The sequence below is a fragment of the Camelus dromedarius genome, chromosome 27 (assembly GCF_036321535.1).
Source record: "Camelus dromedarius isolate mCamDro1 chromosome 27, mCamDro1.pat, whole genome shotgun sequence".
NCBI lineage: Eukaryota > Metazoa > Chordata > Mammalia > Artiodactyla > Camelidae > Camelus > Camelus dromedarius.
Genome location: NC_087462.1, coordinates 1,398,480 through 1,419,291, shown reverse-complemented (window position 1 = coordinate 1,419,291; position 20,812 = coordinate 1,398,480). Strand labels below are relative to the sequence as shown.

The window sequence follows — 20,812 nt, the reverse complement described above, 5'->3', positions numbered from 1 at the left end:
AAGAGGGCCCCAGCACTGACTTTATTTTGCTGTAACCACGGGACGGACGAGCGGAGGCCCAGGAACTCCCGTGTGGGGCCAGACTTGGCTCAGTCCCGCCCCTTGCCTGCGCGGTGCTTCCGGCGGCCCGGAGGCCGGTCCTCCTCCTCTGGGGAGGCCCAGGCCTGCTTCTTCCTGTACTCCGGGTCTCCGGAGTCTCGCGCCCATGGCTGATGGCCCCCTTTGCGTGCCTCCCAATGCCGCGGTAGGGCTCTCCGGGGCTCCCCGGCAGCCCGTGGCCTCTCCTCTTTCCGTGGCTTCTCCCTCCGTGGTCTCTCTTCCCTTCTTGGCCTCTCCTCTTTCTGAGGCCTCTCCTTCCGCAGCCTCTCCTTCTTCGGCCCCTCCTTCAACCTCTCCTTGGGCCCTCGGTCTGCAAGGGGCGCGGGCTCCTCCCCAGCGGCCTCCTCAGACTCCCCTTTGTCCTTCCCTGCAGCCTCCCTGCTCCCGGGGACCTTGGCCCTTTCCTCTACCTTCATCTGGGGTGCAGGCGGTCCCAGTGGGGGAGCCCAGGTCACGGGCTTTGGCTGCAATGCGGACAGTGTGGGGTGGTGGGGTCAGAGCAGAATGCCACGGGGGCCCAGGCCCCTTCCCCCAATGAGAGCCCCACTGACGGGTCACTTGAAGGACGTGCTTACCAGGGCCGATGCAGGACCCTTCGGGGCTGAGCTTGGCGGGACGCACGGTTCAAGGACAGGCACAGGGGCTTCCGCTTCCCCAGCCACGGCCTCTGGGAAGGGCCAGGAGGGGATGTGAGTCAGCCTGAGCCGGAGAGCCGACCACACGGTCCATCCCAGCCCTTTCCCCTAGAGCCCCCTCTTCCTGGGGACAGGCAAGGGGGCTCAGCCAAGCCAGACTCCACCAGGTACCCTGAGGCTGGACTGAATCCGTCCGAGCCCTGGGAAGGGGCTCCGGGTCTCCACTACGGCGGAGGCCTTTCCTTCAAAGCTCCCTCATTCAGGTAGCAAAAGGATGCTCCCCGTTTCTCCGAGGGCGGTAGGAGCGCCACGGCGCAAGGAAAGCGGCACACTACCGAGTGGGGGTGCACACAGCCCATCCTGGGCGTGCAAGGCCGGTGGGGGCGGGGCTGAGGGCCTCTTCTCAGGGAGGGAGGTGCACCAAGGCCCCTACTGCGACGGGAAGGGCTCCGCGGAAGGTCCGTGTTGGGGACGCGCGCGAGGCTCAAAGCCGGTCCTGAATAGTGGGTCTCAGACGCCACCCTGGGGGCGCATAAGGCCGGAGCAGGAAGTGCAGGGGGCGGGTCCCAAGGTCCATACTAGGGGGCAGGGGGCGCGCACTGCCTGGGGTGGGGGTCCAAGACCCAACTCTGAAGGGGAGGCGCACAGACCGGCCCCCCGGAAGAAGCCACGCGTGGGGCGCAGCTCACCGCGGCACAGCTGGAAGGCGGAGCCCAGCAGCGCCACGAGCGAGGCGAGCACCAGGCACTTGTTGAGCGACAGCTCTCCCCAGGGCAGCTCCTCGCTCAGGGCCGGGGGCGGCGGCGGCGGCTGCGGGGGCGGCACGGCCTGCGTCTTCTTCCGCGCGGGGCTCCGGGGGGCTGCGGGAGCGGGTGCGGGATGGGCGCGGGCTGCCAGGGGCGGAGCCCCGGCTGCGCTCGGCCCCGCCCTGCCCGGCTGTGCGGCCCTGCGCGGAGGAGCTAAGCTCTGCCGGCTTGGCACCTCCGCTGGGATACCGAAAATATTCTAAAAGATAACTCGCTGAAGCTTAGTAGCACCTGAGCTGGTGTTAGCATGAATTACAGAGGCTCACAGCCCGTTTCGTTACGTCACTCCACCAGGAGCCCCGTGCACGGTACTGACTCCCCATCTAAGGACCCGGCCCAGGATCGACCCCCAACCCAATACTGGTCCAAGCCCACCCCCCGCCTCACCCCTGTCTCCGGCAAACCCACTTGCTCCTGTTTTCAGCCTCTCCTTCCCGTGTCCTGAGGCCACTTTGGCCACCGGCTCCTTTTCTGTCTTCTTGGGCCTGGCATCCACACCGCCTGCGGGGCTGCCCTCAGCTACCGGCTCCTGAGAATCCTATGCAGAGCGACATGTCATCCTGGCAGTTTCCTTCCAGTCTTTCCTCCGAGGGGGACCAAACCCTTCCCATGGGCTGCAGACATCCACCGTCAGTGCCAGCACATCCTGTCCTCCAGGGGCACCCTGGGCTGAACCCCAAGGGCCCAGGCTACTCACCTGAGGCCAGCTGTTGGAGTCGGCCAGACTGGGTGTCACTGTTGGTGGGAAAAGAGGGAGAGTGAAGGTCATGGGAACCCCCGGGCTGACCCCACCCTGCCCCGGGTTCTGCTGGGTGAGGGCTGGGTAACTGCTCCCGTTTTACAGATTTGAAAGTAGACAGACTGAGACTTGCACACAGGTGCACGGCACTTCACTGACAAGCTGGGATTCTAAACCTGACCTCTGCGGCCCGGCACCTGTGTTCTTTGGGCTCCTTATGAACCCCCAAGGCTTTAATGGGCACCCCCCAAGACTTTAATGGGCACAGAGTGTGGAAATGGAGAGCACGGTTTAAGCCAGTCTAAGGTGGGAGTCCAAGGCCTGGTCTCTGAAGGTGAGCCACCTGGCTCAACAGAAAGTGGGCTGCACTCTGTGGCGCCCTCTGGGGTACCTGGAGCCCTGTCCTCCCGCGGCTGGCCTGGGCAGGGGTCAGCCAGTGCAGAGAGGCCCTCGTCCACTTGGCAGCTGCCCAGGCCTCCATCCAGCTCCTCCAGGGCCCTGGTTGTCATGGAGACGTCTGAGAAACAGCAGGTCCAGAGTCAGGCTGGAGGGAACGGGGAAGAGGCGGCCTACATTTGCTGAGCTCCTGCTATGGGCCTGGGCCTGACCTGGGGAGAGGGGGCTCCGACCTGCCCCTCCCAACAGGCCTTGCTTGGCCCCCTTCCTGGAGCCCCATTCACTTGGTAAATTCATACTCACGCAAGGCAAGGCCAGCAGCCTCTGCCAGGCACTCTCCCTGACCCCCCCAGGACCCCTCCTGATAGGCCAGCCTCCTTGGGGCCCCAGCATCCCTGAGCATTCAGGATGGGGAGGCTGCTGGGGCCCCAGGGAGGGCTGGGTCCTGCGCGTGGTCACAGAGATGAGCAAGGAGCCCAAACCAGAACCCTTGGCCCCAGGGTCGGCTCATGTTCTCTGAGACCAGGGACTATTTTTATCTGGTGCCTGAGGCCAGCAGGACAGGCCAACATGGGGCCCAGCCCCTCCCAGGCCTTTGCCCCCCCTGGGGTCTCCCTCTGGACCATCCTCACCGGCCATTCCCGGCACCCACACTCCCCCTGGACCCCCTAAGTCTAGGAGCTCAAGCCCCAGCAGCCAGGATCAGCCTCACTCTGGCCGTGACAGGCAGGGACAGGGGCAGGGGATCCCAGACCTCCCGATCCCAAAGCTGGGGTCCCCGCCCCTCTGACTGTCTCTGCTTCCATCTCACAGATGAAGAAACTGAGGCTAGAGCTGGAGCCAGAGGTTGTGCAGAGCTTGAGTCAAACCTGTCTGTTGGCCCCCACAGCCTTGCTTTTCTGGGTCACCAGTGCCTCTAGCTCCAGTGTCAGTGTGACCCATCCCTGGGCAGAAAGAGGACCCTTCCCTGGGGCCAGAGCAGGCCATGGGGGAGGGGCCCAATGGGCAGGGGGGCAATGCCCCTAGGTGTGTTTGGGGGCATCCACCGGAGCTGGGGATCCCCGTGGACCTCAGGGATGCCCTCCCAGACCCCAGGGACCCCCTCTGTCCAGGCCGCCCCCTGCCTATCTTACCTCACCGCTGCGGTGTTGGGCCTGGTGCACAGGATGGATCATGAGGAGGGTGGCCCCATGACAGACAGCAACAGGTGGCCAGAGGCCACAGGGTGGGCCAATCAGCTCACTGGTTGCAGTGGGAGGGGGAGGAGGCCTCGCTGGAGATCCCAGCTGGGCACACCCCCGCCTTGGAGCAGGACCAGGCATTGGGCCCGGGGGCGGCCCCACCCCCACCAGCGTGGCGCCACCTCCAGGCTGGCCACAGTGACCCTGGGAGCATTGCTTCCTGTCTCTCAGCCTCAGAAAAGAGGGTCTCGGGGGTGAAAACTCCCACAGAACGTGGTCAGCTTGCCTTTGGTCTTGGGTCTGGTCAGCCATCCTGAGCTAAACAACCACGCCCCTGCGGAGCCCAGGGCCGTCAGGAGGGGCTTCCCGGAGGAGGACGACTCCGCTGAGGGGAAGCCAGGCTCTGCTGGCTCAGCTTCCTCATCTGGAAAGTGGGGTCATTTCCTCCCAGGGGGGCAGTAAGGTCAGAAGGAGTTAATCCGGGTTAAACAACCACTTGATAAGTATGGACTGCTTTTGTGTCATCCCATCTAGTCACGCGTTCACGCCTTTGTTTAGTCAGTCATCAAACACACACCACCAACACAGCCCAGCTGTATGGGAAATAAGTTTGTCACTTTTTTCTTTAATGGAGGTACTGGGGACTGAACCCAGGACCTTGTGTATGCTAAGCACACGCTCTAACACTGAGCTATACCCACCTGCCTGTCATTTTTTTAAATGAGGTTTTTGAGATACAGTTTATGTACCATATAATACAGTCTGTAAAGTGTACAATTCAGGAGTATTTAGTACATTCTCACAGTTGTGCCACCAGCACCTCTAATTCCAGAACATCCCAAAAAGAAGCCCTGTCCCCGTTGATAATCACCCTCCCATCCCCCTCCCCAGCCCCTGACAGCCAGGAGCCCCCTCCCTGTGTCTGGGGACTGGCCTGTTCTGGACGCCTCACATCCATGGACTCACACACTGCGTGTCCTTCTGTGTCTGCTTCTCTCACTGAGCGTCGTGTTCTCAGGGTCCGTCCACGTGGTAGCAAGTGTCAGGGCTTCTCTCCTTTTCACGGCCGAGCAATGCTCCCCTGTGTGGAGGGACACATTTGTGTGTGTCCATTCACCAGCCTCTCACACGGCTGGGATTGGGGGAGGAGAGGAGGTGAATTGGTCAAGTGCAGGTACAGAGCCTGTCTTCAAGTAACATGTTGATATTTTATTCATTGTAGACTTTTATGCATTAATTTTTAATGTGGTAAAATATACATAAACATAAAATTTACCAAAGGAAAAAAAAAACATAAAATTTACCATCTTAACCGTTTGTGAGAGCACAGCTCAGCGGCGTTAAGCACACTCACACTGGTGTGCCCCCATCCCCACCACCGTCTCCAGAGCTTCCTCATCTTCCCAAACTGAAACTCTGTCCCCGTGAAACACTGACTCCCCAGCCCCTCCCCCAGCCCCAGCCCCACCGTCTGCTCTCTGTCTCTGTGGATGTGACTCCTCCAGGGACCTCCTGTGAGTGGGCTCAGTCAGTGCGTGTCCTTCTGCGCTGGGTTCTCCCGCTGAGCTCCACGTCCTCAAGGTCCATCCACGCTGCAGCAGGTGCCGGAACCGCCTTCTTTCTGAGGCTGAGTGGTGCTTCATTACAGGGATGCTCCACACTCTGCTTGCATATTCACCCGTCTATGGACACTTGGGGTGTTTCCACCTTAAGCTGCTGTGAGTCATGCCGCTGTGGACACAGGTGTGCAAACGTCTCTTCCTGTCCTTGCTTTTGATTCTCCTGGGTCCGTACCAGGAGCGGGACTGGGTCCCACTGGGTCATATGGGGAGTTTACGCTTAACTGTTTGAGGAGTGCTCCACCACGGCTGCGTCATTTTCATCCCCGCCTGCTGTGCACAACGGTTCTGATTCGTTCACATCCTTGCCCACTCTTGTTGTTGTCTGGGTTTTTTTTTAAATAATATATTCTATTTTGAGGGGGAGGGCATACCTCAGTGGTAGAGCGTGTTCTTAGCAGGCACGAGGTCCTGGGTTCAGCGCCCAGTACTTCCATTAAATAAATAAATAAACCTAATTACTTCCTCTCCCCACCCCCCAAAAAAAGCCAAATAAAAAATTAAATAATATCATATTCTATTTTAAGTAAGGTTTCAAATTCAGTTTCTCTGTCCCCCGGCCACATTTCAAGTGGCTGCCACACTGGAAGGGGCAGGTGGAGAGCAGGGTTCAGAGACCCCACGGGGTGGCACTGCCCTAGACGGCCAGGCTGGAACGAATGCACCACTCATCTAAATGCCCATCCATCCATCACAGACTTGTATCACATGCCAAATCCTGCACTGAGGGTCTGGGATGAAGGAGGAAGGAGACTTTGTGCCGCCCTGTTGGGGCTTGGCAAGGGGGACAAACCCTGCCCCCCCAATGCCTCTTTGCAGGACCCAGAGCCCCTTCCCTGCTGCCCTCCCAGATCCCACCTCTTGCCCCCCCACTTCCCTGACACACAGAGTGGCCTCAGACCTGCCAGGATGCTCAGCACCTCCCGCCTTTGCTTTCCTTTCCCCTCTGCCCAGAACAGCCCTCACCCTTGTGTCGTGATACCACAATGGTGGTAAGCGGGAAACGTGGAGACAACTTATTTTTGCACCCAGAGGTTAAGTAAGAAAATGTCAGTAAAGCAGTGAAACCGGAAAACCAGACAGCCTCACAAACCATTGCAGAAAACCATCTGTATGGGGCTGAATTGCTGCTGCAATGAATTCACACGAACGTAGTGGTTTAAAACAGTACGTAATACCCTCGCACAGTTCTGAAGGCACAAGTCTGACCTGGGCTCAATCCAGGCATGGGCAGGGCTAGTCCCTCCGGAGGCTCCAGGGAAGAATCAGGTCCCGCCTTCTCCAGCTTCTAGAGGCCCCACATCCCTGGCTTGCGGCCCCTCCCTCCATCCTCACCGCCAGCAGCGCGGCATCTCCCGTTTCTCTCTGACTGACCTCCCACCTCCCTCTGATGAGGACCCTGTGATGACACGGGACCTCCTGGGAATCCAGGGTCACCCTCATCCCAGCGCCTTAACTTAATCCCACCTGCAAAGTCCCCTCTCCCCTGTGAGGTGACACATCCACAGGTCCCAGGACCAGGATGTGGGCATATTTGAGGGCTGTTATCCCGGCGACCACAGCATCCGAGACGTATAGATAAGTGAAGGCAAACAAGACAAGAGTGTGGATCCCATTTATATGAAAATGCAGTTACCCATAAATAGAACAGGGAGAGACTAAACTGTGGTAATGCAAAGAGAATGGTCTGGAAGAAGACATCCCCTAATTGTTAACAGTGGCTTCCTCCAGGTAGGGGATATGGGGCCTGGGGTTGAGGAGTTTTGGAGAAGGCCATGAGATTCGAAAGCCAGAATGTATGCAGTGTCCCAGCAAGTCTGAAACCAACAGATGCAACAGACACTAAAATCTAAGAGCAAACTACAAGGAGAAGCCAGATGTTAAACACTTCCAAACTATCTCCCCTGAGGTATTAATTACAAAGGGATATTTTGGGTTTTCCAGATACCTTTATGTTAACGATTTCTAATTTAATTCCACTGTGGTCAGGAAACATCTTCTGTATGATTTCAATCTTTTTATTTCATAACCTAGTATATTATCTCTCCATCTTGATGAATATTCCACGTGCACTTGAAGAGAATGTACATACCGCTGTTTTGGGGCAGAGTGCTCTGTAAACACCAGGTCGGCTGATAGTGTTGTTCGAGTCTTCCATATCCTTACTGATTTTCTACTTATTCTACTAATTATTGAGAAAGGGGTGTTGAAATCTCTAACCATCATTGTGGATTTGACTCTCTTGTCTTTTCAGTTTTATCAAATTTTGCTTTGTGTATTTCGAACCTCGTTGTTAGGGGCCTATGTGTTTAGGATTACGATGTCCTCTGGATGAACTGACTCCTCCAACATTGTGTAATGCCCTTCTTTGTCCGTAGTAATATTTCTTGTTTTGAATTCTGTTCTTTCCTGATAGAAACATAGCCAGTCCAGCTTGCTTATGATTAGTGTTTGGATGGTGTATCTTTTTCCACCTTTTCCCCACTTATAGCACTTCCCCCTCAGCTTTATTGCAGCATACTTTCATGCCATTAAATTCACTTCTTGTTAGGTTATGGTTTGATGAGCTTTGGCAATTTTTTTAATGGTTGTGTAACTACACCACGAACACACTACAGAACATTTCCACCACCCCAAAGTTCTTATCTCCCTCTGCAGTCAACACTCCCCTCACTCCTGCCTCTAGGCCACCATTGTTACGTTTTCTATCAGTGTTGTTTTCCTTTTCGTAAAATTTTGTAGAGTGGAATCATACCATGTAGAGTTTTGAGTCTGGCCTCTTTCCCTTTGTATGAAGCTTTTGAGATTCGTCCAAGTTGTTAGGTGTACCAGTAGTTCCACTCTTTTTGTTGTTGAGTATTATTCCACTGGATGGATATAACACAGTTTTTGTGTTGTTTTTTGAATCCATTCACCTGTTGATAGATATTTGAATTGTTTCCAGTTTGAGGTTTTTGTAAATAAAGGTGATATGATCATTTGCATACAAGTCTGTTTGGAAATAGGTTTTCTTTCTCTTCGGTAAATACTCCAAAGTAGAATGGCCAAATCACATGGAAAATGTATTTTTAACTTTGTAACAAATTGCCAAACTGTTTTCCAAAGTTATTGTCCCATTTTGCATTTATTCCAGCCATGCATCAAAGTTTCAATTGCTCTCATCTTCACCAATTCTTGGTGTTAACAGACTTTTTCATTTAATCTCTCTGATACATATACTGTGGTATCCCACTGGGGAGCATTTCCTTAATAACTAATTATGTTAAGTATCTCTTCATGTGCTTGTTGGTCATTCAGGATCTTCTCTGGGGAAGTGTCTGCTGATCCAGTCTGTCACCCACTTAAAATACTGGGAATAGATTTCACTCTAGGGCTAGCTTAGCCCTACAATGAGGCATGAGTCTTCTGAGGTTTCTGCAGAACGCCCCTCATACTCAATGAATTCTCTCCACCTTTGCTAGTAGGTTCTCCAAGCAGTCCCACGTTGTGTGAGTGCTCAGTGATTGTCCCTTCCCCCAGCATCGTTCTTTATCTGGCCGCTTATGCATGCACTGTCTGACATTCATCCAAAGACTCAAGAGGAACCCTATGGAAACTTGAGTGCTTTCTCAGAATAGGTCCCTGCTCTCCAGAACTCTGCCCTCCAAATTCTAGCTACCTTGTCTCCCCTCATCTCCCAGTCTCACAGTCTTCCATCTCTGTTCCCTCAATCCACAAACCCTCTGTGTTCTGCTTAGGTTTCCCCTCCCTGACCTGCAGCCTGGGTATCACCTACAGGCAGAATTCTGGGGCAGCTGTAGGGCTCATCTTGTTTGTGTCCCTTCTCTCTGCACTGTATGCTTTCTGAAAACCATTGTTTCATATGTTTTGTCCAGCTGTTAAAAGTAGGGGGGCAATTGCCATAGAGTTACCTACCTACTGCATTCTCTTAAACAGCTGGTCAGGAATCCACTGCGTGGATATGCCAGAATTTATTTCTGCAGTTTCCAGTTCACTCTGGTATGGTGTGTAACCTTTGATGAGTTACTTTGTCCATCACCATAGGTTAATCTTGCCTGCAATTGAACATCACGTTATAGAATCATGCTGTGTACACTCTTGTGTTTGGCTTATTATGGTCAACATTGTGTCTGTGTAATTCATGCATTTGGTTCTGTGTCTTAGTATTTTGTTCTAATGCTGCACGGTATTCTGTGTTTTGGGTAGACCACTAATTACATATCCATTTTTTGTTGATGGACATGTCAGTCGTTTTGAGTTTTTGGCTCATACAAAGACAGCTACTGTGAACATTCTTGTCCAAGTCTTCGGTGGATGAATTTATGCATTTTTGTTGAGGACAGTGATGGAGTTGCTGGGTCAGAGGGTATACATATATTAACTTTAAAAGATACGGTCAGACAGGCTTCCAATGTAGCTGTGTGGTTTTACGTTCCCACCTGAAGGGTAAAAGAGGAGAGCTCCATATCTTTGTAAAACTTGATACCATCAATCTTTCTAATTTTAGCCATTCTTTTGGGTTACAGAAATATCTCAGTGTGTTTTTCTGAGGAGGTAACTAGGTTTATTTATCATTGTATTATTTAGTTATTTTTATTTTGTCAGGGAGGGAGGTAATTAGATTTATTTATTTTTAGAGGAGGTGCTGGGGATTGAACCCAGGACCTTGTGCATGCTGAGCACACACTCTACCACCGAGCTATACCCTCCCTGCTCAGTGTGGTTTAAGCTTACATTTCTCTGATGACTGAGGTAGAGCATCTTTTACTATACTTATTGGCCATTTGAGTGTCTTCTTTGGTGAAGTGTGTATTCACAATCTTTTGCCACATTTTAACTGGGTTGTCTTTTTCTTTGTAATTTGTAGGAATTTTTGTTTGGTTCTGTTTTATTTACTGTTTAACTATATTGTGGCTATAAGTCCTTTGTCAGATATATGTCTTGCTAATATCTTATCCTAGTTTGTGGCTTGATTCTTCACTCTCTTAAAGGTGGATCCGGGAAGGCAGGAACCAAGCGTATCTCATTCACTTGCCAGGCCTGGCACATAGTAGGCTCTCAATAAATATTCGTTGAATGAATGACTGGGCTCAGTTACCCCACGTGGGCATGTTAATCCCCGTGCTGCTCATCTCACAGGATTTTGTGCAACATGCCAGAGACACAGGATGGATTTGCTGCAGAGTCGGATTTGGCGGTGCTCAGACACCCTCAGCTTTTGGAATCAGAAAGGGTGGAGCTAATAAACAACAAGGCCCTACGTTAGAGCACAGAGAACTATATTAATATCCTGCGATAACCTATAATGAAAAGGAATATGTATGTGTAACTGAATCACTATGCTGTACACCAGAAACTAACACAACATTGTAACATTTACTTCATGTACTTTCATTACAACATTTACTTCAATTAAAAATAATAAAGAAAGAAAAAGAAAAAAAAAGAAAAGAAAAGAAAAGAAAGGGGCGGAGCTGGGTTCTTCCACCAGGAATCTTGCCTTGGAAGCTCCACGTGGGCGCCCCGCCCATAGCAGGGCCCTCCCATAGATAGGCCCGCCCACACCTGTCACTTAGCAGGGCAGGGAGGGTGCCTCCTAGCAGGCGTGGTTACAGGCCGGAACCAGGAAGTGGGTGGAGTTCCAAAGGCCACTGACCAATGAGGTGAAAGAGGATTGTGCCGGAGGGGGCGCGGCCTAGTGGGCACTGAGGCCGTTGTCTGCGTTTCCATTGGGCGGTCTGGCGTCGTCAGGGAAACGCGGGGTCCCGGTGGAGGGGCGGGGTTTCCCGGGAGGCGGGGCTTCCGGGGGCGGGCGGGCCGGCCGGGGCTCCTGCCGTCAGCTGACTGGCCGCCATCTTGTCCGCCATTTGCAAGCGGAGCGGCGCGGAGCCGGAGAGAAGGGGAACGCGGCCTGCCGAGCGGTCCCCGCCGCCGCCGCCGCTGCCCTGCTGACCGCCGCCGACCTGGCCTGGGAGCCCGCCCCGCCGCGGCGGCCGGCAGCGCAGCGCTTTCTCGGGCGGAAGGCGCGGCCACCGGGCCCCCTCAGGGCTCCCGGCCGCGGGCCTCCCGGGGCTCGAGCCGGGCGGCAGCCGCCGCGATGGCCCTCAAGATGGTCAAGGGCAGCATCGACCGCATGTTTGACAAGAATCTGCAGGATCTGGTGCGCGGTATCCGCAACCACAAGGAGGACGAGGTGAGCTCGGCGCGCCGACCGCGGCCCGGACCCCCACCCTGACCGCGACTCGGTTCCCGATCCCCTCTCTGCCCCTGACTCTGGCCCCCAGCCCGTCCCCGAGGCTCCGCTCCAGACTCGAGCCCCGCCTGCCCGCGGCCTGGGCTTCCGCACGCCCGCGCCCTCCCCGAGGCTCGGTTTATCCCCGAGGCCCGAAGGCACCCGAGCCGCGGGTTTTGGACCCACGTATGTATCGGAGCGCCTGGGGAGCCTGCCGCTGAGTGGGCTGCCTCCCCGAACCTCGGTTTACCCGCTCGGCGATGGGGGCTCGCCGCCTCCTCCCCGCGGATGGCCTCGGACGACTTGGCAGGCCCCCCCACCCCGGAGCGGCGGCTCTCCAATATTGAGTGTGTTGCTGGATGTCTAAGGGGCCACGCCCCAGGCCCTGGGCACCTGGTTGGGGGGACCCTCCTCTCCGCGGGCCGCCCCCGGACGGAACCCCTTATGGGTTAAACCCACGTTCAGGTCACTCCCTGATGCCTGGCCCGGAACTGGGTCTTGCCTCCTGGGCCCGTGTCCCCCGGAAGGTGCGGCCACCCCTCTTATTGGGAGGAGGGCGGCAGACATCCTAGGCCAAAATAAGGAAGCTGCTCAGGGGTCCTGGAATAGGGAAGCCAACTTCAACTAGAAACTCGAAGCCGGGGAGGAAAGGTTTTACAGAAGTAATAATGCAATGGTGGGCACCATTTTTCTCCCTCCCCCACCCCCACCCCCAACGTGTGACCTAGATTTAGGGGGAATGGGGACAGTTAGTGGCCACCAGGCTGCCAGCTTCCATGGAAGGAGGCCGATGGCTGCACAAGTCCCCTTTCTCGGCTGGAGTCCTCTCTTTGGTGGAGAGCAGCTGTTTGATGTGGTGCAGGTCCCACTGCCAGATGTCACCCGGCCCTCTTCACAAGGGCGCCCCCGGGGGTCCAGCATCACTGGGTGGAGGTGCAGAGAAGTTCAGGAATTTGCTGGGAGGCACCGAGAGCCCCTGGCTCTGCCCTTGTGCCGGGAACCTGAATTCTTGCTTCTTTGTTGCACTTTTTCAGAATGGGTGTGACCTCGCTGAAATGTAATTAGGTTATTTTAGTTCATTTCCATCCCCCATTGTCTTCTGGCAACACCTGGGTTTTGCATTGTGTTGGAAGCTCTGGCCAGCTGCGTTGGCTATAGCTCACACTTACCCTGGCCTTTAGTTTCTTTGTGAGTTGGAAGAGTATGTGGTTGGCCTGCATTTTGGTTACTGAGTGTGGCTAAGTGAGTTTGGGTGATGTTTGCACCCTTAGATTTTTTTCTGCCCTGGTTGACCTCCTGATGTCCCCTCTGTCAGCGGATGTACTGAGCAGACTGTTGTGGGTATTTTGAGGAGGGGCCAAGGGGTCTTTTCAGGCGAGAATCGCACACTCAGGTGGGGCATCTGTTTTTTCAGGAACATTGGCCCATTCTCCCTGGTAGTGCCCTGAGCCGAGCTTTATTCATGTGGAATTAGTGGGAATTTTTATTTTTATTTAAATATTTTGGGGGAGGAGGTAATTAGGTTTATTTAGTTATTATTTTTAGTGGTTGAACCCAGGACCTTGTGCATACTGAGCACTCACTCTCCTGCTGAGCTGTACCCTCCTCCCCCTGGAATTGGTGGGAACTGGTGGCGTCATCGCCCCCAGGCTGGGAGCCCATTGAGGGGGCTTTGGGTGGTGGAGGTGGGGGATGCTGCAAGTCCTCAAGGCCAGGTTTCCACGTGAGTCCTGCCCTTGGCCTGTTGATGATGGCCGCAGGAGGTGCCTCTGGGTGCCGGCTGGCGTGGTTTCCTCAATAGAAGAGTTGTGCCATGGAGAATCCTTGCTGGGGTGTCCCTTCTGGTTGCAGATGCTCGGCCATGGCTATTGAGTTTCTCTTCTGGCTCCCTTCTCTCTGAGATCCCCCCCACCCCCGCCGAGCCCCAGGAAAGGCTACTGGCAGCAGTATAGTTTTCCCCCAAAGTTTACTTTTTGTAGTGGATTTTAGCTTGAAACTTCTATGTGGCACCGAAGAGATGAGGCTTAATTATGACTTTAAAAGCCCAGTGGAAAGGCAGGGTGATTTAGTGTATGATGTTTGGGAGAGCCAAGTCCAAGTTCTTGGGCCTGTTTGGGTGACCTGGGGAGAGCCCCCAATGGAAAGTGCAGGCAGCAGCCACCAGCCTCCCCACCTTGCTGAGGGCTTTATGAGAGTGCAAGAGTGACTGCTGTAGGCTTCTGTGGGTGCCCCAAAGAAGAAACTAGAAAACCCAGGACTGCAGGCAGAATAACTTGTTTTTGAAACTCTTGTTTCAGCTTATGATACCAGGTGTGTGCGTGTGTATGAGTTGGGTTACCATGGAGAACAGACTTTAACAGTGGTCTAATTCACGTGTTTTTCTTGGTGCTTGAGTTTTTTTAATCCTTAAGATGGGGCAGGAATCGTGTTGGCAGGTAGAGGAAATTCACTTGCTAATGTCCTTGCTTCTAAAACTTGCGTATGACTAGGAAAAAGACCAAACAGTTTTAACATTTCCTTTTTTTTTTATTTTTGGGGATGGTAATTAGGTTTGTTTGTTTTTTAATGGTGGTTCTGGGGATTGAACCCATGACCTCATTCATGCATGCTAAACACCCGCTCTACCACTGAGCTACACCTGCCCCCTTAACATTCTGTTCTTATGAGTACCTTTGGAATTTTGGGGAAAGCCTTTTCTTTCCGTCTTTTTAAGTTGTAGAATTATACCCATCACTTTTTGTGATAAGCCTAGTGTTTATTAAAGAAAAAGGGAAAATACTTCTCCTGGTGAATCAGTTCGAGAACTTTTTCCTCGTGCAGAACTCGAGGGACAGGCTGGGGTTCTGCCCCACATCCTGCCTGGGGGCGCAGCAGCGCCGCCGCCGCCCGCGCGCACGGGGCGCAGGGCTGCCAGCCCTCCCGAGTGGGCGCGCAGGCGCCGCGGTTTATTTTACTCCGCCCATGGCAGTGAGGTGGCTTCCAGTGTGTACTGACTGGTGCCCTCCCCTCGGGCGTGGCTCTGCTGGGTCCGGCAGTACCGGGGTATGTCTGAGAGTTTTCCCTTGGGTCTCAAAATTTCCAACCCTATTTAACTGAAGTTTCTGAACTGTAAAAACAAATTCAGTTTAAATTGTGTACTGTCAGCTGTGTGTCCCTGTGGGTTCTGCATTCACCAACTGTGGAATGAAAATATTTCTGAAAAAAATTCCAGAAAATTCCAAAAAGCAAAACTTGAATTCGCTGCATGCAGGCCGCTGTTTACATAGCACTTGCGTTGTATCGGGATGGTCAGTGATCTGGAGGTGATATAAAGTGTAGGGGTGGATGCGTGTAGGTTGTGTGCAAATCTGTGCCATTTTTATACGAGGGACTAGAGCATCTGAGGACTTTGGTATCTTCGGGGGTCACGGAAGCAGCGCCCCGCACAGGTAGCAAGGGCTAACAGTAGAGTAATGCTTTGAAACTGGACGTGAGCTGTGGTTAGGATTGAACTGTGTGGGATGCGGGTGCTCTAGTGCTGCTGACCTCAGAAATGGCAGTTCCCTGCGGTCAGACCCAGCGCCACGCTGTGGGGCCCGTCGGGCTGCGAGGTGTGTGCGTGGCTGGCTTCCGCGCTAGGGACGGTTCCCGAGCCAGTGTCACGACAGGCTTGGGTAAGCACTCAGTGCTTTTTGGCTCTTCCTGTAGGATTCCTTTCGCCCTAACAACTTCTGAGAAGACTGAGATCTGAAGTTTAACAAATGGGCTGTTCCCTAAGTGAGGGTCTCCCCGTCAAAACTGCTGACGTCGAGCAGGTCCCTCTCTGGGGGCGTCCCGGGCACTGTGGCCGGCGGACCGGCACCCCTGACCCTGCCCACTTGATGCCGGGGCATCCGCAGTCGTGACAGCCACGGACGTCCCCAGGTGTTGCCCAGTGTCCCCTGGGGGGATCGCCCAGGGGAGAACCCCTGACCCAGATTGGTAAGAACCATTCCCAGCATTCCTTAGTGCTCCCCGCTTCATCCACGTCCTTTGTCCCTGTCTTGTCACTGTTGCTGGACCCTGTCATACTGTGATATCAGAAGGCCTTTGTCCCTGCCTCCTGTCGCAGAGCTCCTGGAATCTTTGTAGCTTCCTAAGCAACAAAGGTACCCAGGGCATCCTTGTTGACAGGGTTGGTCTCTGCCCCCAGTTCCTGACACTGAGCTTCTAGATCTCTTGGGGTGTCCTGGGTGAGGGGAGCGTCTTTTGTTCTGATGAGATGGCTCTGGGTGGGCTCCTGGCTGGGGATGGTCACCAGAAAGGCCAGGCCATGATCTGAAGCTTGGAACTTTCAGACCCACACCCTACCCCCAATCTTTGGAGGGTGAGGGGCTGCAGATGGAGTAAATGATGGATCACGCCTCTGTGATGAAGCCTCCGTAAAGGTCTCTAGAGTGTGGGGCTCAGGGAGAAGCTCAGGTGGTGGAAGCATCCGTGTGCCAGGAGGGTCCCAACACCATGAGGACAGAGGCCCCGCGCTCGGGGCGCCGTGGACTCGCCCTGTGTGCCTCTGCCATGCCCTTTACTGCGGAGTAAGCCGGAGGACACGGGTCAGTGCTTCCCTGAGGAGAAGGGGGCCGTGGGGCCTGGATTAGAGATGGTCCCTCAGAAGCTCAGGGGACAGCCTGGACTTGGAACCAGTGTGTGAGGTGGGGGCGGTCCTGCAGGCCTGGGTCGTCACCCTGCAGGGTCTGCACGACTCCGGGCAGAGTGTCAGAACTGGACTGAGTTGTGCCACACCCAGCTGACATCACCGAGTTGGTCCCCCCACAGCGGGTGTGAGAGTGAAAGGAACCTGAGTTTTTCCTGGGCAGCCCAGAGGATGTCTTCCAGCTTGGCTCTTTTCCTGGTCCTTACTAGTTGAGTGTATAAGGCGCATGGACTTGATTGCACGTCGTACAGCTGAAGTATTACGGTGAGCTCTCCCGAGTGTAATTTCCTTGCTCTGCCCACAGTCTTGTCACCGCCACACGCGGCCCTGCGCGGCCCGGCTGACTGCTGCTCTGCTGGCTGCACCCCGCCCTCCGCGGACAGCAGTCTGCCGTCTGTCTGCGCTTACCCGGTGGGCGGGAGCTGGGCGCCTGGCTGGTTTCCGCCTGGGGGGTTTATGAGCCGCCTGGTGCAGGTGAGTCCTCTTTCCTGGTGCCGAGCCATCTGTGTTCTTTGTGAGGCCATCTCTTCTCGGCCTTTTTCTCTTTGTCTTACTGATGCGCAGGGGTTTTTGAAAGGGCAGCTCCATGTCCCGGGCAGAGTGGGTGGCTGGACCCAGTCTGGGAGGGGTCTCTGCGATGGGTGATCCGCGCTGGTAACCGGCTCCTGGTGATGCCCATTTGTGTGAAGATCTAGTAGGTTGGAAGGAAGGAGGGAGAGATGACTGAAGGAGGCTCGAGGCCAGAGTCCCCTCTCCACACTGTGGATGCTGGGGCCTGGTCGTCCCCTTGGGAGGGGCATGTGGAGCAGCCTCCCTGGCCCAGCTCACTGGGTGCCACGAGCCCCCCCAAGTTGTGACAACCACTGATGTCAGGCGTAGCCCGGCATCCCCTGGGGGCACAGATGCCCCACTGAGACCCTTGCTCCAGGAGCTCTGCTGACAGAGGGAGGCGGGAGGCCGAAGGTCAGGAAGCCTGAGTTGACTGCGGTCCCCAGTCCAAGACCGAGTCCTGAGCCCCTCCCCGGCTGGTCCAGGGTGGGCCGGGGGAGGGGGCACAGGCGCTCCTGCCTCGCTGTCTCTCTGATCTTGGCCTCCCCAGAGCTGCTGATGCGGGCCACCTGTGGGACCTACAAGTTGTCCCGTCTGTCCTTTCAGGCAGCCAGTGCCCAGACCGCCGTCCACTACTGTGGAACCCTGGTGCTTAGGGTCCCCTCCTGCACCCACTTGAACGACTCGGGCCCTGAAGTGGGCTGCCGCCCCAGTGTGGGCGCAGCCACGTGGTGTCTGCAGGAGCAGAGACCGCAGGCTGGGCCCTCGCGTGCTGAATGACATCTTGCGGTTCCAGTTTCACTGAAGTGGTGGTTTTAGGTGGTTTTATTAAGATACGATTTATGTATCTTAGCATCCACCTGCTTTAAGCTTGAAATCCAGCGACTATTTTAGTGCATTTACAAAGCTGTGGGGCCGTCAGCACAGTCTAACTGTAGAGCATTTCCATGACCCGCACACGAAACCCCAGGCCCGCGTCACGGTCCCTCCCCTCCCTCCCTGAGCCCTGGCCTCACTGACTGGCTTCTGTCTCTGGGGTCAAGGTAAAGGCTTTCTAAGGCTGTTCCCACCCTTCGGGTGGGTGTGTCGTCTCATGGGCCTCCGGGCTGAGCTGAGGGTGGTGTGGGTGATGGCAAGGGCCGTGACTGGCCGTTGTGGGAGCTGTCTGACGTGCGCACGTGGGTCCTGGGGGCTCACGTGGAGGAGGGCTCGCAGGTGGGCAGGGGGCATCTGGCCAGAGCTGTGGCCCGGGTCCCTGCCGTCGCCGTCTCTGCCCAGCACCACGCCGTGTCCGTGGCTGGGGTCTGAGCCCTGGCTGGGCCTCGGGCTCGCGCTTCTGCGGGGGCCCAGCTCCTCCTGGCACAGAGGCGCTGGAGCCTACCCATGGCCAGGTGACCACCAGGAGGGCGTCCTTGTTGGAGGTCACCCTTGGATGTCATCAATTGAAGTTCACTTTGACGTTGACTTGCCTGCTTTGGGGTTCAAATGCATTTTGCTGTTGAAGAGATGATGGTGGATGTCAGTCGGCTTGTTTTTGGCAGGGTGGATGGAGTCACTGAGCGTGCTCTCCCTGGTCCCACAGCGACTTCTGAGAGATGGGGTTAAGTGCCCTGGAGAGCCCTCACTGGTGGTGATGGCGGCCTTAACCACGGCCAAGCATCCAGAGCTCTGAGGACTCCTGGGGCTCAGGGCCTGAGCCGGGGAGCCCGTGTGCCGTGGGAAGGTCCAGAGAGCACCTCGTGGGGACGTCAAGGGATGGAGCAGCTGAGGTGATGAGCGGTTGAATCCTCCAGACGTCGGAACATCACTCAGTGCTGAGAAGAGAGGGGCCGTCGTGCCACGAGAAGACACGAGGAGCCCCGAGTGCACACGACTAAGTGAGGGAAGCCGGCAGGAGGCTGCGCACTGTGAGCCAGCTCTGGAAGGGCAGCGCTTTGGAGATGTGGACGGATCCATGGTCGTGGGGCAGGGGTTGGGAGGGGGTGAGGAGATGGAGCCCAGGGGACATGAGGGCAGTGAGACACTCTGTGTGATGCTGTGGTGGTGGGCACGGGTCTCTGTGCATTTGTCCAGGCCCACAGGGTGAACCCCGATGTCAGCTAGGGATCCTGGGGGATTGTGACGTGTCTGTGCAGGTTCATTGATTGTCACAAATGCCCCACTGGTGGGGGATGTTGACAGTGGGGGAGGCCGTGCACACGTGGGGCCAAAGAGGTGGGAATCCACCTTCCACTCAATTTTGCTGTGAACCTAAAACTGCTCTTAAAAAGAAGTCTTTAAAAACAAAAGTGCACGGTCCAGCTCCGAGGATTTTGAGTTTGCCAGCACCTCTGAACGAGCGCAGGGCCCCGGGCCTCACCCTGGAGGCCTGACTCCACTTCGGGGGAGGGCCTGGGAGTCTTGGGTGTTTCTGTTTTTTAAGCGTCTCGGGAGCTCTACTGAGCAGCCAGTGGAAATGTTTATAAATGGTTATTTTATGATCGCCTGCAGGGCTCGTATGTGCAGGAAGTTTGTATCCTTTGTTCTCTCTTAAGTTCTGTGGCGAGAGAAAGACTTAGGGACCTGGTGCCAGCGTCCTTGCCCTGTGCTGAGGTGTGAGTCAGCCTGAACCAGGCCGCAGCGTTTAACAGCTTTGGCCTGCTTGCACCTCTGACTTCGCTTTTTGAAAAGTGTCGGCGATACGTAGTTGTTTATACTTCAGGTCTTAAAATACTTTGACATTTTTAATACAGACACCTCACTTCATCATGCTTTGCAGATACCCATTTTTCACAAATGGAAGGTCTGTGGTGACACTGCCTCCAGCAGCATTTGCTCACTTGGTGTTTGTGTCACATTTGGGTAATTCTCACAGATTTTAAAACTTCCTCGTCACAACTGCATTTGTTATGGTGATCTGTAGTCAGGGATCTTTCATTTTAGTGTTGTGATTGTTCTGGGGTCCACGAACCTCGTCCGCGTGAGATGTGGACACAATTGATTGCTGAAGAGACGGGCTGAGAATGCAACACGGCCTGGGGGTAGAGCAGTGCGGCCCCGGAGGACAGAGCCAGCTGTGAAGGGAGCGCCCTGCGGGCACAGTGCCTCCAACAGCCACCCCGCTGTGGGGGGGACGCCGCCAGGGCAGGAGCCGTTGTCGTCCGGTCAGCAGGCTTCACTGTCGCCTGCGAGGTCGCGCAGGGTCACCTCATTGGCACCTTTCAGGCGGGGCTCCCCCTCCTCCCCAGCCAAAGCTGACTGACTGGTGGCTCTGATGATGGTTAGTGTTTCTTAGCAATAAAGTGGATTTAAGTAAGGCACGTACTTTTTTGTTTAGACGTAATGCTGTGGCGAGCTTAACAGATGACAGCGTGACGCAGGCGTGACTTCACACGCAGCTCGCGGTGGCACATGTCCGCCGTATCGCTGTTCTCTGGAACCCACCCTGCAGTGTCTCGGGTCTGCCTGATCACCATCATGTCTGCATACCCTGACCAGTTTTTTTTCTTCTCTGAGAAGGAGAATAAATACTTCCTTGTCGGCAGTGCTGTGTGAAAATAAAGACCTGGAAAGCCTCACGAGGTCGTCCTCTCCCGCGCTCCTTGCCTGGGCTCCGCACCTAGAGCTCTGCTTTAGATGAATGTTTAAGCACTCCCGAGGGAGTGGGGGACAGGGCAGTATTTTACAGCCTTTCCTTCCTTTCCTGTCTGTTGAGCCACGAGCCCATGCACCCTTTTTATAGCTAAAAGCTAGTGTTGAGGCAGGGTCTTTGCGAAGGTCGGCCCCTTCCTGGGGTCCCATTTGTCGGCCCAGTGTGTGTGCTGGGGGTGGGGACTCTGTCCTTGGGCTGTCGCTCTGCCACCACTCCCCAGGGCTGTATTCCGGGCTAGAGCACCAGGGCCCGC

At 55.2% G+C, this 20,812-nt stretch overlaps 2 protein-coding genes across 4 annotated transcripts in view; one reads left to right on the top strand and one right to left on the bottom strand.

Annotated features, from left to right (window-relative positions):
• Positions 1-2: 2 nt before the first annotated feature.
• Positions 3-3,868, bottom strand: JSRP1 (junctional sarcoplasmic reticulum protein 1). Of its 2 annotated transcripts, none has more exons than XM_031438137.2 (7): positions 3,809-3,868; positions 2,671-2,796; positions 2,238-2,275; positions 1,949-2,078; positions 1,424-1,594; positions 675-766; positions 3-563 (listed from the first exon to the last, which is right to left on the bottom strand). In XM_031438137.2, the coding sequence occupies exons 2-7, from the start codon at positions 2,786-2,788 to the stop codon at positions 90-92; spliced, it is 1,023 nt and encodes a 340-aa protein (XP_031293997.1). In that variant the 5' UTR covers positions 2,789-2,796; positions 3,809-3,868; the 3' UTR covers positions 3-89. The 2 variants fall into 2 exon arrangements, with proteins under 2 accessions (XP_031293997.1, XP_031293996.1); XM_031438136.2 differs by having other exon boundaries at positions 2,671-2,823; positions 3,809-3,860.
• Positions 3,869-11,480: 7,612 nt separating this feature from the next.
• Positions 11,481-20,812, top strand: part of AP3D1 (adaptor related protein complex 3 subunit delta 1) — a 34,752-nt gene continuing 25,420 nt past the window's right edge. The window contains exon 1 of one of the 2 annotated variants that reach the window (XM_031438057.2): positions 11,481-11,668. In XM_031438057.2, the coding sequence (XP_031293917.1) occupies positions 11,573-11,668 (96 nt within the window). In that variant the 5' untranslated portion in view covers positions 11,481-11,572. The remainder of the gene's footprint in view (positions 11,669-20,812) is intronic. The other variant, XM_031438056.2, reaches the window with a different exon arrangement.